Genomic DNA, 15436 nt, shown 5'->3' with positions numbered 1-15436 from the left:
TGGTCATCTGAGTTTAAAAGGACTTTTTCTAGGGGTGCCTGGGTGGCTCAGTTGGTTGGGTGTCCAACTTCGGCTCAGGTCATGATCTCAGGGTTCATGGGTTCAAGCCCCGCGTCGGGCTCCGTGCTGACAGCTCAGAGCCTGGAGCCTGTTTCGGACTCTGTGTCTCCCTCTCTCTCTGACCCTCCCCTGCTCACGCTGTCTCTCTCTCAGAAATAAATAAAACATTAAAAAATTTTGAAAAAAAAAATAAAGGACTTTTTCTAGCATACATAAAAACTCACATCTGTTACAGAAGTAGTTTCTAAAAAGCAAATGGACTTTTCGCTCAAGAGATTGAAGTCCCATTTTTAAAGTTTATATATACGATAATATATACAGGTGAAAAGCAAAACATCTAGTGAATTAGTATAACCCCAGCAACACGATGTTTGTTACCGTATTTAAAAGCATTTATTTAAAATCATTAAACTCCTTCCAAAAAAGACGGAAGACACATGAGCCTAATTCTTATACTGAACGAGGTATATTGGTAACAACGACGACGACGACAACAAAGTTCCTAAATGCAAATGGACCATCAGTTGCCAAATATCAAACTGAACTTTGGCAAAGATAGGAGTGTTACACAGAAAAACACAGTCAATACACTGTCTCCCCCTGTCACGGTCCATATTCACTCACCCTTTCAGAGGGTGAGTTACAATCCTGTCCCGGATGACCCAGAATTTTAATCATGTGGTCTGCTAACATTTATTCATCTCAAACCTCGGTACTACAGCTATACAAATTACACTTTTAGGATATTTGAAACAGATATTGAATTTATTGGTTGGCTATGAGTAGGAAAATACATCAGTAAAGAAAAGAGACCCTGTATATAAATATAATACTAGCTAGTTACAATTTGACCAAGAAGGTTCCACTGAAAAGAACAGTAAAAGCCCTTGTTACCACCAGTCCATAGGTACATATTCGGTTTCCCACGACCCTTACGGAAGAGCTGCCTAGGCAAATGCGACATTCTTCGAGCTTAGTGCAGATAGTGTGCTGGGTTCTGTCACAGGAACGGGAAACACAAACTAGCCCAGTGCATATTACACGAAATAACGTACTGTCAATAACGACTAGGTCCTCTATTTTAGAGGCTACTTCAACATACCGGTTATTAAACTTTATGTAACCAAAAAGAAGAGCCAAGTGAACATCTTAAAATACTGTTTCCAAGTAGGGTAGAGACACTTGCTAAAGGTGCCGTCTGCAGCATCTGCAGCATTTGTATGCAATACTCTGATCGGTTCATTAAAAGAACCAACCGCTGTAGTTGCTTTGCCGAGGTTGGCTTTTGTCTTACAGGTGACATGACCCCAAGACCTTAGAAGTCACTGGGGAAACGAATTCCATAAATTATATAGTAAAAAATGGAATACTACAACTGGAATTTGTCACTGAAAGCTTGAATACTGAAAGCTTGAATATTAGAAGAGCTTTGAAATTTTAAATTCAACATTTAGAAGTGCATTCCACCCAATTTAATCACGTCCTTAGGTTTCAAAGTGCTAACTCAAAATAAGTTTTCCTGGCTGTCACCAAATCAAGAATAAAAACACATTTCTTGGAGATGTTCCTTGCCTGTTTTCTAGGACCATTAAAGTTGCAATCAACAATTTATTTCTACAACTTTAGTTTAAATTATGTCATAAATTAATTTTGATGAACATTATTTCAATTCTCAAAGCATAAATAATTACCAGTAATACGGTAAAATGTACTTCAAGAGATTTACAAGGAATTGAGTGCCTCCAAATTTCAGATCAGCAAAAACAGAAAACATACCCCGAAATTCTCTGTAAAACATTCATAAAATAGATTTATCCAGCAAGAACACTGAAATTACATTATGGCAACACCACATTAAATATATGTGTTACAGAATTTTGGAAAAAAAAGTCTATACTGTGAAAACGTACTAGTTTTTATTGCATTTTAAGGAGTATGGATCATTGGAAATTATTCAGGACCCAGAAAATATTTAAAACACAAAACCTTGCTTAACAAAAGTTATCAGTCTATTTTGGTCTGACTGTTCATTCCCTACAGACCCAAAATATTTCTTTCTCTTTTGAAGGTGACAGTTGTAAATCTACACTCTTGGTTCAATCTGTCACTATATTAAGATGGAGAAGCTGTTCAGATGGGCCCACAGAATGCAGTGTGCCCAAAAGAGGCAAGAACAGTTTCGAAACACGACAGGCCCTCGTATCTTACTATGCTGTCGCCAAATTCAAATATATTGCAGACAATAACAAACACAGATGAAAACATTTTGTGTAAAGCTCAAACCTTTAGCATCTAACAAGTGCACTCTAGTTCCAGCATCTATGAAAAGAACATATCCTCCGCTAACAAATACAAGTGAGTAAGTGCTTCTCCCTCCCCCGTCCGTAAAGCTCTCTGGGCCTATTCTCGCATCACCTAATGCAGGTCACAGGAAAAGCAGTTCCCTTGCCTCAACAGCCCAACCAGCTCCAGCTCGCCCTCGCTGGAAATTGTCATGATGCACATTACCAACACAGTGTTTAGGAAAAATGAGTAAACACACCTTTTATTCACACTTTACAAAAAAATAAAAATAAAACAAAACAAAACAAAAACCCCATAAAAAGTTATGCATTGGTTCTACATCAGTAATACCAGCTTTCCAATGTACTGATTATAAACTGGATGTGTTTGGTGTCAGCACAACTTGAAACAAAAAGCAAAAAATAAAAAGCCATCACAACAAAATCCTTAAAAACCTCAAAGGAAAAACCAGGTCCCAGACAAAGATTCAAGATCAACACCTTTTGGAAAATTCTTTAAAAAAGAAAAAAAATATCATTTATTTAAACAGTATGTAATTTTATTTTCTCTTAAAAACAGAATAAGCACATTTAAGTGCTGAATATTTTTCATAAAATTTTAAGTCATTATCCAAAATGACTCACTCTCTGTATAAAAATTGTTAAGAACATCTCAACAGTTTTACTCAACGCGCACATGGTGCCCTTTTGCTCCCCTGCCTGCAGTGGAAACAAAAGCAGTTAGACCACGTTCCCTCCGAATTCATTTGATTTTTGAGAGAATGAATGAACAAGAACAGAATACGTACAAGTTAACTTTGCAAAGTTAAAAGCTGGCTTTAATCTCTAATCTACTCCTGGCACTATGGGCAAAATACAGGGTACGATGCAACTTTTACCTTGGTTGACCTCCTAAAATGACTTAGTCACTTTATAAATGATCTGAAGAATTGTCGTAGGGACCTGTTTTGAAAATATATCTCATTTATACTGTTTCATAAATGGAAAATTCTTTTCTTTTTCTTTCTTTTTTTTTTTTTAAAAAAGGAATGATTAAAAAAAAAAAAACATGGAGACTAAGGAGTACATGGAAAACAACAAGAATTCACATGATAGATAGTAGTATTCTGGGTGACGAACAGCACTGTGCAATGACAGACACCAAGAAGCAGTGCTTGGGTCTGATGAGCAAAGACCCAGGGACCCACCCTATGAATATGTTCAAAATGGGATATTCAATGCTTCACAATGGAAAAAAAGCCACAGCTCATACAAAAGCATTTTCATAAAATTCTCACAAATGTTAAAACAGTATTTAAAAAATATAAAAGAGGATGCACAGATTTTCTCTGCATGCACAGGCAGTGCTTGGTGAGAACGAATTTAGGCAGGCACAGTGGAGATAGGACAGGAAGTGTCTCAAAAAGGAGTTAAGAAGCTGTATCCAAGCAGCTGGAATTTTTTAACTTAAAAAAGTTAAAGATTTAAAAATATCAGAATGTACATATATCAACCATTACATTCAGTCCATAAATGCCTACAGATCATTCACTGCTCAGCTTATTTGTCCTGGTAGACAGTTTTTGTAAAAACCCAGGAATTCATGGATAAGTTGCCTCTGGTCTGAGAAAATGTCCAAAGCTTTAAGCAGATTTAGATTTAAAGAGCAATGTTCTCAGTTTAAAAATAAAGTAGTACAAAAGGGCTAACAAAACCCTAACAGTGCAAATCATCAGCAGAGAAAGTCTGTTGCAACTTCTTTTACAAGCTGGCCTTTATAACACATGAAACAGTAAAAAAACTTAGCCTTAGTTTACAATACAATCATTTCCAAATCTGATTTTCTCAGTACAAAATTTCATAAATCAGGTCTTCTGTGGATCATATACAATCATAAAGGCTAAATTCAAAGTCTATATTTTACAAACAAGTCTGAAAAGGGAGGGAGTAAAGTATGGAAGAATGGTCTCTGGATGTTATTATTACTGGCCTCAAAAAAGTAGTGCTACAGATTTCTGTGCAAAGAGAAGATGTGTTCAAACATTTTCCTATTTCAAGGCATGAAAATATTACATTGGATAGAAGAAACAGGAAAACTACTTGTAACAAGTTAAAGACAGGTGTAAACACACCGATCCCTGTCTAACAGTATATAAAGCATGTTGGGCTCAGAATTTGTCTGTTGCTAGCACCTGGCTTTCATACGATATCCTTATCAAATAATCAAGATCGAAAATTCAAATCATCAAGGAAAAGAAAAAAACAAAACAAAACCCTGGTGGCCATACCTCACTCCCCTATATTCAGATTTCATGAGTTTACAAGTGAAATTGAGGTCGTCCTGAAGGTACTTGACTACCTCCTGCCAGGAAGGTGAATGCCGTTAACTTGGGGCAGGAAAGGCAGTAAGAGCTCCAGTTGTGCAAAAAGTGAGAAGTGGTCGGAGGGGATGAGTGGATGTGGGCAGCCGCTGATGTTATTCTCAACTAGCCAGTGGTGGTCCAGAGGTCCCAGGATGCCTAAAGTGTTCAGCTGAGGTTTAGAATAGAAGATGTAGTCAATTATACCCTGAAAAACAGAAGGAAAAAAACGATAAGGCCTCACAGAAGAGAACACTGAAATACTGAGGGCTTTAAAGACATACCCTTACAGTCACGTCTGGTAAACAAGGGGAGTACTGGCATGTGAGAGGTGGTACGACATAAACCAAATTGTCCCCAAATGTCCAATCTAGCAGAATGAAGACGGTTTAGGGACAATAATTGTACATTCTTCCTCTTTCTGGACTTTCTAATCTTTAATGAGGCCTACAAGATCCTTCATGGTATGGCCTCTGCTTCTCTGCCCTAACTTGTACTATTTTCCCAGGCTCACTACGCTGTTACCATGCTAGCCTTTCTGTCGGGGGACAGGGGGTGGGGCGGGAAGACACTTCTTGTAGGTGCCAAGCTCTTTCTTGCCCCAGGGCCTCCACGTACACTGTTCCTTCTGCCTGGAACACTTTCTTGTACTTGTCAGTTGGTTCATTTCTTCTCAGCCTTTGTCTCTTGAGTTCAGTCACCCTCTTAATACCTGCCACCACCTCCAAGCTTGTCAAGTCGTACCCCAACGTGTAATGACACACTCATCTGCGTGGTTGAGACCTGCCTCTCCCACCACACTGTGAGCTCCATGAGGGCAGGGCCACATCTGCCCTGAACATCCTCAGCAGCCCCCATGCACGGCGCCTGGCGTCTCTCTGTTTGTCCCTCTCCTCCCTGTAATTTGAGCCTCTCAACATGGTTTCAGGCAAAAATACTGAAGCAAGTTTAAGTGTCTTCCTCCTATCATGTATTGCAATAAGAACGAGAGAGAAAAAATCTCTAATCTCTCCCACATTTTGGTTATCACCCTTGCCTCCTCTTTAAAAATTTTAATGTTTGTTTATTTTTGAGAGAGAGACAAAGTGTGAACAGGAGAGAGGAAGAGAGAGAGAGGGAGACACAGAATCTGAAACAGGCTCCAGGCTCTGAGCTGTCAGCACAGAGCCCGATGTGGGGGTTGAACTCATGAACCGTGAGATCATGACCTGAGCTGAGGTTGACACTTTAACCCACTGAGCCACCCAGGCGCCCCCGTTGCCTCCTCTTTAAAACAAGAATCTAAAAAGCTGGTTTTCACTGCCTCATCACCCAGCTATATTCTTTAACTCACCACATTCTAGTCTCCGTGCCTAGCTCTCCAGTGAAGCATCTTTAACCAACATCTTTCTGAAGCGTTAAGCACACTACTCTTTCCCTAGAAAGGCCTTCTTTCCTTGGCAGGTAAGCTCCTACACTGCCCTGGTTTTACTCTTCTGATTACTCTTCTGTCGCTCACATGTTCATTTTCCCCAGTCTCCTCTAGCCTCTCTTCAAACTGACACATTCATTTGTTCCCAGGGTTAAATTATTAACTACAGCACTGTGGGTCTTCCAAAGTCAAATTAAAAAGACTTCAAGCTTTTCAACAGTCTCTCAAAGAAGTCTAAATGGCCCTCCTCCTCTGAAATTAAAATCCAGCTAACACTAGTATTTACATTCTAACAATCTACAATCTAACCTGAAGGATTATTTTTCCAGGAGGTTAGAAATGGAAATCTAAGATTTAGGAGAACAGAAATTCATTAGATGGTTAAAAAGGACAGATGAATGCAAGCCCTAAACAACCATCGATATTAAAAATGAGGATATTAAAAAAGCTCTAAGGCAAGGCTCCATATTATAAGCCGTTAACTGTGTATGAAGGAATATAAATAGAAGATATATCTTAAAATGGCTAATATAAAACACATTTTAGCACTCAAGGAGTACCTTTCAGTTAAATTAAAATATGAGAGATGAAATATGCCACTCCAACTGACACCAAATTAGATACTACATGGTACTCTCTGAACAGCTGTTAGCAATAGCATATAAGAAATGTAACTGCCCCCCAGGGCGCCTGGGTGGCTTAGTCGGTTAAGCGTCCGACTTTCGCTTAGGTCACGATCTCGCGGTTCATGGGTTCGAGCCCCGCATCGGGCTCTGTTCTGACTGCCAGCTCAGAGCCTGGAGCCTGTTTCAGAGTCTGTGACTCCCTCTCTCTCTGACCCTCCCCTGCTCACGCTCTCTCTCTCTCTCTCTCCTAGAAATAAATAAAACATTAAAAAAAAAAATTAAAAAAAAAAAGGAAATGTAACTGCCCCCAAACAGTGACAGTTAACTCAGGATTTACTATCATTATTCCATCTGATTTCTCTCCCTGGAAATGATTCTATCAGGCACCTCTCAAGTAGGAATGGGACACCAATCACATCAAATTCCACAGAAGAGTGATAAGAGAACACTGATGTGAACGGATTCGAGATGGCTGCTTCCAGGCTGAACACACACCCACACTGGTTGAGAGAAAGCGCAACCATGTGTGCACACAGAGCAGCTGGGGGGAGGGAGATGGCATAGAGGGAAAGAAGAGAGAATCCAAAGCAGACCCCACACTCAGCAAGGAGCCCAACGTGGGGCTGCATCCCACAACCCTGGGATCATGACCTGAGCCAAAATCAAGGGTCAGACACTCAACTAACTGAGCCACCCAGGCACCTCTATGCAACCACATTTTAAAGACATAATAAAGTTACAAGACTCTCCAAAAAAGCTGGAGGTTTGAAAAGCTTCTCAATCTCAAAAGTCACCTTGAAATCAAACGTGTAATTTGTGTAAGGCATCAGGCCACTCTCGTAGGCACTCTTCAACTTGAAACCATGAGTGATCCTTCCATTGGTTGTCCCGTTTTTCCCGTTACAGCTGAAGTTTGTAAGACTCTCATTATATCTCAGTTCCTTAAAGTCTTTATGATTTGTTTCTACTCCACCGGTGCTCAAGTATTCTACAACACCTATAATGAAAATACAGGTCCTTTGTTCACTGTCAAGTCTGATACGCAGCATACAAAACTATGACATAACAGTAAATACTTTAAACCGCACGTTCCTCCTTCCTAAAATGGTTGGTTGTTTTACATTTCCTAGAACCTATCTAAATCCATTTTTACATGGTTTTGATCACAGTATACTGCATATTTTATACTTTCCTTTGCTGTGTCACATGAACTCATGTGTCTTTTTTTTATTGTTTATTTTTGAGAGAGAGAGAGAGAGAGAGAGACAGAGAGACAGAGCACACGCAGGGGAGGGGCAGAGAGGGAGACACAGAATCTGAAGCAGGTTCCAGTTCCAGGCTCCAAGCTCTTGGCACAGAGCCCAATGCAGGGCTCAAACTCATGGACAGTGAGTTCATGACCTGAGCCTAAGTCAGATGCTCAACCAACTGAGCCACCCAGGCACCCCGAACTCATGTGTCTTTTCAATCACCATTTTTTAATGGCTGCTTAATACAACTGCCCTGGTGTTTCCTATTTGTTAAACCAGTTCCTTTTTTAAAAAAAAAATTCAGGACCACCATAATCAACATCTTAGTATGTAGGTTTCTGCTTATGCTGAATTATTTACCTGGTATAAAATACCAAGATTAGGATTAGATGTGCTATTATACCTATTGCCCATTACACAAGAGAACATCACTGGTTAGATGGGCTCTACAAATAGTTCTTTTACTTTGCATTTCATTAGTTAGCAAGGTTGGACACTTCCCCATGCACCTGCCACTGTATTTTCTAACACTGAAATGAGGCTTACTATGTATTATTTGACTAGTCTCTCTTTGACCCTCAGATAGTTTGTAGCTCAACAGAATGAGCTACCACCAGAGACTAGACCTCAACTACTTCAGCAGCAGTAATCCCCAGACAGACAGCTTGATGACACAGACTAAAGAATTACGGATCTCAGCTACCTTTATTTGCCCTGAAAACGAATTTTAACATAGTTTTAGCTCCCATGTATCGTGATGGCAGTGATGTGCTAGTGAACTGACCACCCCAAGTGGACATATGTGCGTGTGCACGCAGCTCATGCACACAACACACAAGTCCCGGGAAAAGTGCTTTGTGTGAATCAGAGTACAATCAAGAAGGAGCTGAATATAAAAAGGAATAAATACTTAATTTGATATTATAAGAACGAAATGTGGCTTATAGTGTACTTATAGAAAGTACAGTGTACTTTCCAATGGAAAAGTATTCAAGAATAAGCCTTTCTGTATTCTTCTATTTTGTAATAAAAATCAAGATCCCTATTCTTTTTTCCTCAAATCACTTGCCTGATCTGTGTAAATAAAGTATCTCAATTTCCACCTAAGGTGTATTTTTCTAATCAAGCCCACCAAAACGGAGATCCTGTAAATATCCTATTTAAACTGCTTTATATTACTACTTGCTGGAATCCCAAAGTGGTGGTCCTACTAACCTTCTCAGAGTCTGGATTACGTGTCACCTGGGAATATGGAAATCTACTCACACATTCTTTCAAGCTACCGACCACGTGTTTATTGAAGATGATTAATGTCCTTCCTTAGATTTTCATGGTATCTCATTTTCAAAATAGTCTCCCTATTCGCACACAAAACGTTAAACCTGATTCACAGTTGCCGTTACGAGGTGAATATTCATTTTGACTAAATTTGGAATTATGAGAAATGATACCTTACAAATACATTTAAGTCAAAAAAAGCATTCTACATAAAAGAACTTTTCTTACCAGAATCTGGCAAAGAATTAAGATCTGCACATAACACCAGTGGAATAGTTCCAAATTCGCCCAATACACTGGACTGGAGGTTTCGTGAGGCTTTATCAATAATGTTCTTCACTTCTGAGAGGAACATCATAGTTTGAACCAACTTCACATCAGAGTATTCGGGGTCCCAATGCATATGAGCATTAGCCACAAGAATAAGTTGTTTTTCTGTTCCAAGATGGGGCTTTCCAGCTATATTAGATAAAAAGAAAAGAAACAGACAGACAAAACCCGCCCATCAGCCCATATATTCTTACAGGATCTGAAAGCAAGTAGTATCTCAAGAGTTTCCAAATGAAAAAGGACCCTAAAATCTACCTAACAATCTCCCACCTGACGACTAAGTCTACTGGACCACAAACCTGAGAAGTAATCATCTATGCCTCGGAGGGGAGGGCATTCTACTTGAACAAAGTCCATTCTTTTTTTTTTTTTTTAATGTTTTATTTATTTCTAGGAGAGAGAGAGAGAGAGAGACAGCGTGAGCAGGGGAGGGTCAGAGAGAGAGGGAGTCACAGACTGAAACAGGCTCCAGGCTCTGAGCTGGCAGNCTTCCAGTTCGTGGACTGAGCTCATATCGGGCTCTGTCTGGCAGTGTGGGGACTACATGGGATTTTTCTCTCTCCCTCTCTATTTTTGCCCCTCCACTGATCATGAGCACGTGCTTGTGTGCGCTCTCTCTCTCTCTCAAATAAACTTTTTTTTTAATTTTTTTTTTTTTTTATTTCTAGGCGAGAGAGAGACAGCGTGAGCAGGGGAGGGTCAGAGAGAGAGGGAGTCACAGACTGAAACAGGCTCCAGGCTCTGAGCTGGCAGTCAGCACAGAGCCCGACACGGGGCTCAAACCCACGAACCGCGAGATCATGACCTAAGCGAAAGTCGGACGCTTAACTGACTAAGCCACCCAGCCGCCCGGAACAAAGTCCATTCTATCTGGGCCAAAACAGTTGTCTCCTTGAAACTTTTGGCTTCGTCAAGATGTACTAAAATGAGCCTCACAAAATCAAACCTACAGCCTTTTTTCCTAGATATATTTAATACAGTCACTAAGCTCCATCTTTATTTTTGACTCCTCAGGTTAAACATCTCTAGTTCCAACTGTTCCTCAAGTGACAGAACTTTCAGTTCTCATGGTCACTCTAAATATACTTTTAGTTTGAAATAAATGGTCCATTGGGGTGCCTGGGTGGCTCAGTCGGTTAAGTGCTCGACTTCAGCTCAGGTCATGATCTCAGTCTGTGGGTTCAAGCCCACACTGCACTGACAGCTCAAAGCTTGGAGCCTGCTTCAAATTCTGTGTCTCCCTCTTTCTCTGCCTCTCCCCTGCTTGCACGCTGTCTTTCAAAAATAAATATTAAAAAAAATTAAAGAAAAAGACATAAGTGGTCCATTGTTCCAAAACTCAAGACATTTAAAGTAATGATTACAAGTAGGTCAGGAGAAGTTAGCTTACAGAGTATCTTTGCTGCCAAGAAATTACAGGGGTGTATGGAGTTCTTCTGAGCAGTTATTTTAACTAATATTTACTTAAACATTGCTTTTGAGTGAAAAATAGTGGGAGCAAAAAAAACCATTTTTTTCCTCTGGCTTTATGCCTTTCAAAGTTTGAAATACTTTTCTGGGCACTGCTTTCTCAACCTTAAGCTTTGTGGTACAGAGAAAGGGATAGGATATTTTAGAAAGGACTTAAATTCTCACTGAGTTTCTTCAGGTGTTAGACAAGACTATTAATACATAACTAATTTTCTGCTATTAGATTTTGGAGGTCAATTTTACAGGAAGTGAAAAGGTCACTCACATGACATTTCAATCAATTCCTTTCGAAGTTCTAGCAGTACTGCAACTCCAATGTTATCTTTTGTCATGACTCTGTTCAGCATGGCTTCAGACCCTTCTGAATTTGCCATTGCTAGCTGATTAAATTCAACAGTGTGTTTCTGAACCAAAGTAAATCTAAAACACAAACAAAAACACACACACAAACACAGAATTGGGAATACCAAAGTATTAGCTTTGTGGGAAACGCAGTTTTCCCAAATTTCCTGAACAAATACAATGGCATGTAAATCACATTATGGAAAATCCTCCACACTTAACACCAAGCTTCCTACATCCATTTCAAGTTGTTCTCAGTCTATTAGTGATACATATAACATCTTGAAATACTTTTATAACTTAAGATAACGTCATCTTCTGTGTAAGTTTCATGTTGAATATTCCATCTTGTAATTTTTAAATAAATATTTTCCAAAATCTGGGTTTAAGAATCCCTCTACCATCCTAGAGGGAATGCTAATTACAAGGTGTTTCAATTAACAATTGGAGTTAAACCCTAGTAAACACCTGAAGAAACAGCAGCACTTTCAACAAGTCTCCAAAACAAGATCATTTCTGGTGATTTAAAACAAAACCGTTCAAGAGTACTGTTTTACTGAGTAGCAATACGATGCTTCATTCTCTTATTTGCCAACTAATTTCCACACCCTTGACTTGCTGAGAATACTGAGAAAATTTTCTTTTTTAAATGTAAGAGGACTTACTTTTCCGTCTTGAAGAATATTGCACAGCCATCGACATGTTTTCTTTCTTGTTCTGACATTGTCCTAGCTCTAGATTTAGGACTAAAGAATCCATTATAGCCACGTTCTTTCAGTTCTACCAGAAAAAAACTGTAATACTGTTCTGTTTCAACCTCCTGAAAAATTGTAAATGGCAAAGTTATTTCATTAGACAAAATAAGTCCTATGCATTAACTTTATATGTATAGTTTGAGGGGCTGAGATAATTTCAAATGACTGATCTGCAAAATGAGGAATGTAACATCTTTTCAAAATAGTTTATCTGAAATCAGTCATAACACTTCCTTGTCATTTTACAGATACAAGATGGTATCCTATTGCTTAGGAATATATAATGGAAAGACACCTCCATGTGTATCCTTTCTTATATTTTATAACTTATGGGGAACAAGATTCAGATCGTATTTTCAGACCACGGGGAAAAAGTGACTTGTCCAAGGTCTATGAATCATTATGAGAGTAGGACTGAGACCCCCAAAGTTACTGTGCATCAGGTCCAATGCTCTTTCCTCTATGTCCTAATTCTTCTATTATTACTATGGTAAAGCAAAACCATACCTTGACAATGCCACAGTTTCAGTAATATTGCCATTCAATTAAAACACAGTGTGCAAGGGCATTTCAGAGGGAAAGATGAGTATTTTAACTGCCATAGCAAATGCCTAAAACCCAAATTAACTGATCTGCTTAATTTGGCAGCACAGTGCAGCTAAACAAAGCAGGGAGTGAATGCTCCCAGAAAAAAGAAAAAGTCAATTATTTTAAGATTGCTAAAGCTGGAACTTCAAATGTGTCAGGGTATGTATTCCCACTTTTGCTCCTTGCAAAACACTGGGGCATTTGTGTAATTTAAACCCTCTTCCGATGACTTACCTGAAGACTTATGATATCAGCATTGCAGCTCAATATTTCTTGAATAATGGCCTTTTTCCTGTAGTCCCAATTTAGTGCCCAAGATGGACAGTAGCCGTATAACTGCCGGGTCGCATATTTATCACAAAGAACATTATAGCACATGACAGAAAACAAGGCTGTAGGAAAGATAACTTTACTTATTCACACACGTGGCAGAAAAAAAAAAACATAATTAATATCAATAGTTTTCACTTAAATGCTAAGTTTGGCTTTATTCATTCAACATATATTCGTTGAAAGGCTACTATATGCCAGACATAGCGGATACAAATAAAGACGGATAAGGAAGGAAGGACAGATAGGTGAACAAATTATAATAGTAATCTAATGCCTCAGAGGTACCCACAGAAGGCAGAAAGCTCAAAGACTAAGATTTTGAGCCACTCGGTCTCTAAGACCAGGGCTCCTAATTTCTATACTCCTTCTACCACTTTGCTAACTGCTAGTGTATAATGTGGAAAACTGACAGTTTTCTTAACAGGCATTTTCTTCTAAAGAACAACTATTATTATTCATGCAAAAGGAAAGAGGTAATATCATAGATCAAATCCTATTACACACATAATGTAATTCCCAAACTATTTTCATACAATTTAAGTTAAAAGGAAATTAGGGGTCATCATTTCTGTTTCAGGTAAGTGTCTTAGCTGTCTTAACAATTCTGTAGTATCACATACATTTGGAACACAACAGGGTTTGAAAACTTTCAATATAAAGATGGTGGTATATTTATTATAACAAATGAATCTGATCAATTCTTTACAGCACAATTAACTGTGCAAGGGCATCTTTTCAACATAATTTCTTAACAATGGCACTACTGACATTATGGGCAGGTAAAGTATTTGCTGTGGGGGGTTGTGCTGTGCACTGTAGCACACTTAGCAGCATCTCTGATCTCTAACCATGACACGTCAGTAGCACTTCCCTATTTGTGACAATCAAAAAATGTCTCCAGACATTGCTAAATGTCCCTCAGTGGATAACAATGCCTCGGGTTGAGAAGCATTGCTTTACAGCATATTACAGAGGCCAGGTAAGCAATAACTCTTTATTGTGATTTCCCAAGCCAAATCAATCTCAAGCATTCAACTATAACACAGCCCATAATCTAAAGAATGCCAACAACACTGTTAGATATGTAATACCAAGTAAAAGTAAGTTAAAAAAATAAAAGGCTACCAACCAGTTGGCCTTGTTCTGTCCGGTTCTTGTAACATAATCCAAGATCTTGGAGGTGGCTGTTCTGTTGAAACTAGTTGAAGATAAACACAAAATTAAGTAATATTCTTACACAGCTTCTTAAAAAAATCATTTAAACAAATGACCACTTACTTCTTTTTGCAGTACCTGCCAAATTATCAAGCAAATAGTTCAGTAGCCTTCTTGTTCCATCTGGTTCCAGATAGAGGTTCATTATATCCTGGGTAAGTGGATTTCCTGGAAATATTTTTTAAAAAGGTAAAATGAAACCAAGAAAGGTAATAAAATATTGCATAAGTGAAAAAACATACCAAAATTATTAGATCTATAGCAATATATATAGTTATTAGTAAGATACCAAACTAGAGAAAATATTTTTTCAGTTCTTGATGTGAAGAACAAAAATGACTGATACCACATTCTGCAGAAGTATCCAGAAAACAATTATTGGGGACTGATGTCAATCCAGAAGATCTCGAATAGTGCTCTGTATCTGGCCCTGCCTCATCAACACTTTTGAGACAATCAAAAGCAAGTGAAACTGACAGGGAAGAATGGGGAGGAGGACAAGGCAAAGAGGACAGCCACTATAATGAATCAGAGAATCATAACTTAAGAACACAACAAAGCTAATAAGAAGACATCCTCATGATAGATGTAGTCTTCATTTAGATTTTTAAAAACTCTACAAAGTAATAAGATTGGACAGATCTGATTTAAGGTTAAGTCTCTGGGGTGCCTGGGGCGCTCAGTCTGGTTGAGCATCCAACTCTTGATTTTGGCTCATGTCATAATCCCAAGATCCCAGGTTGTGGGATCAAGCCCTCTGTCAGACTCTGTGCTGAGCATGGAGCCTGCTGGAGATATTCCCTCTCTGTCTCCTCCTCTGGCCCTTTCTCCTGCTCATGCACTCTAAAATAATAAAAGCATTTTTTAAATTAAAAAAAAAAAAAAAAAGAAGAAGAAGATGAAGTCACTAAGGAAAGGAGAAAACCCCAGGGCTGTGAGCCATCTGTAAATTTAATAATTGTTTCTGAAGTGCCAGTGACAGCAAATAGTAATGATTTACATACATCTACAAGAGTCTCAAATCCACTCAGAAGAATTTATGTGCTTATGAACAGTACAATGAACTGTTTTGAATACTGAAGGTCCCAGATACCACAGCTCTACTTTATGAAAGGCTAATACATTTTATATATTGA

The 15436-nt window shown here is 38.7% G+C and overlaps 1 protein-coding gene across 4 annotated transcripts in view; it reads right to left on the bottom strand.

Annotated features, from left to right (window-relative positions):
• Positions 1 to 507: 507 nt before the first annotated feature.
• CNOT6 (CCR4-NOT transcription complex subunit 6) overlaps positions 508 to 15436 on the bottom strand; it is a 79486-nt gene continuing 64557 nt past the window's right edge. For 3 of the 4 annotated variants that reach the window (XM_039223577.1, XM_039223578.1, XM_039223579.1), the window contains 8 exons: positions 14364 to 14468; positions 14215 to 14283; positions 12987 to 13144; positions 12075 to 12229; positions 11333 to 11487; positions 9496 to 9726; positions 7534 to 7736; positions 508 to 4910 (listed from right to left, as the gene is read on the bottom strand). In XM_039223577.1, the coding sequence (XP_039079508.1) occupies positions 4698 to 4910; positions 7534 to 7736; positions 9496 to 9726; positions 11333 to 11487; positions 12075 to 12229; positions 12987 to 13144; positions 14215 to 14283; positions 14364 to 14468 (1289 nt within the window). In that variant the 3' untranslated portion in view covers positions 508 to 4697. The remainder of the gene's footprint in view (positions 4911 to 7533; positions 7737 to 9495; positions 9727 to 11332; positions 11488 to 12074; positions 12230 to 12986; positions 13145 to 14214; positions 14284 to 14363; positions 14469 to 15436) is intronic. The other variant, XM_039223580.1, reaches the window with a different exon arrangement.

Source organism: Hyaena hyaena, unplaced genomic scaffold, assembly GCF_003009895.1.
Source record: "Hyaena hyaena isolate Hyena2069 unplaced genomic scaffold, ASM300989v1 scaffold_1385, whole genome shotgun sequence".
In the NCBI taxonomy this organism is placed as follows: Eukaryota; Metazoa; Chordata; class Mammalia; order Carnivora; family Hyaenidae; genus Hyaena; species Hyaena hyaena.
This window is presented reverse-complemented; position numbering and strand designations above follow the sequence as displayed.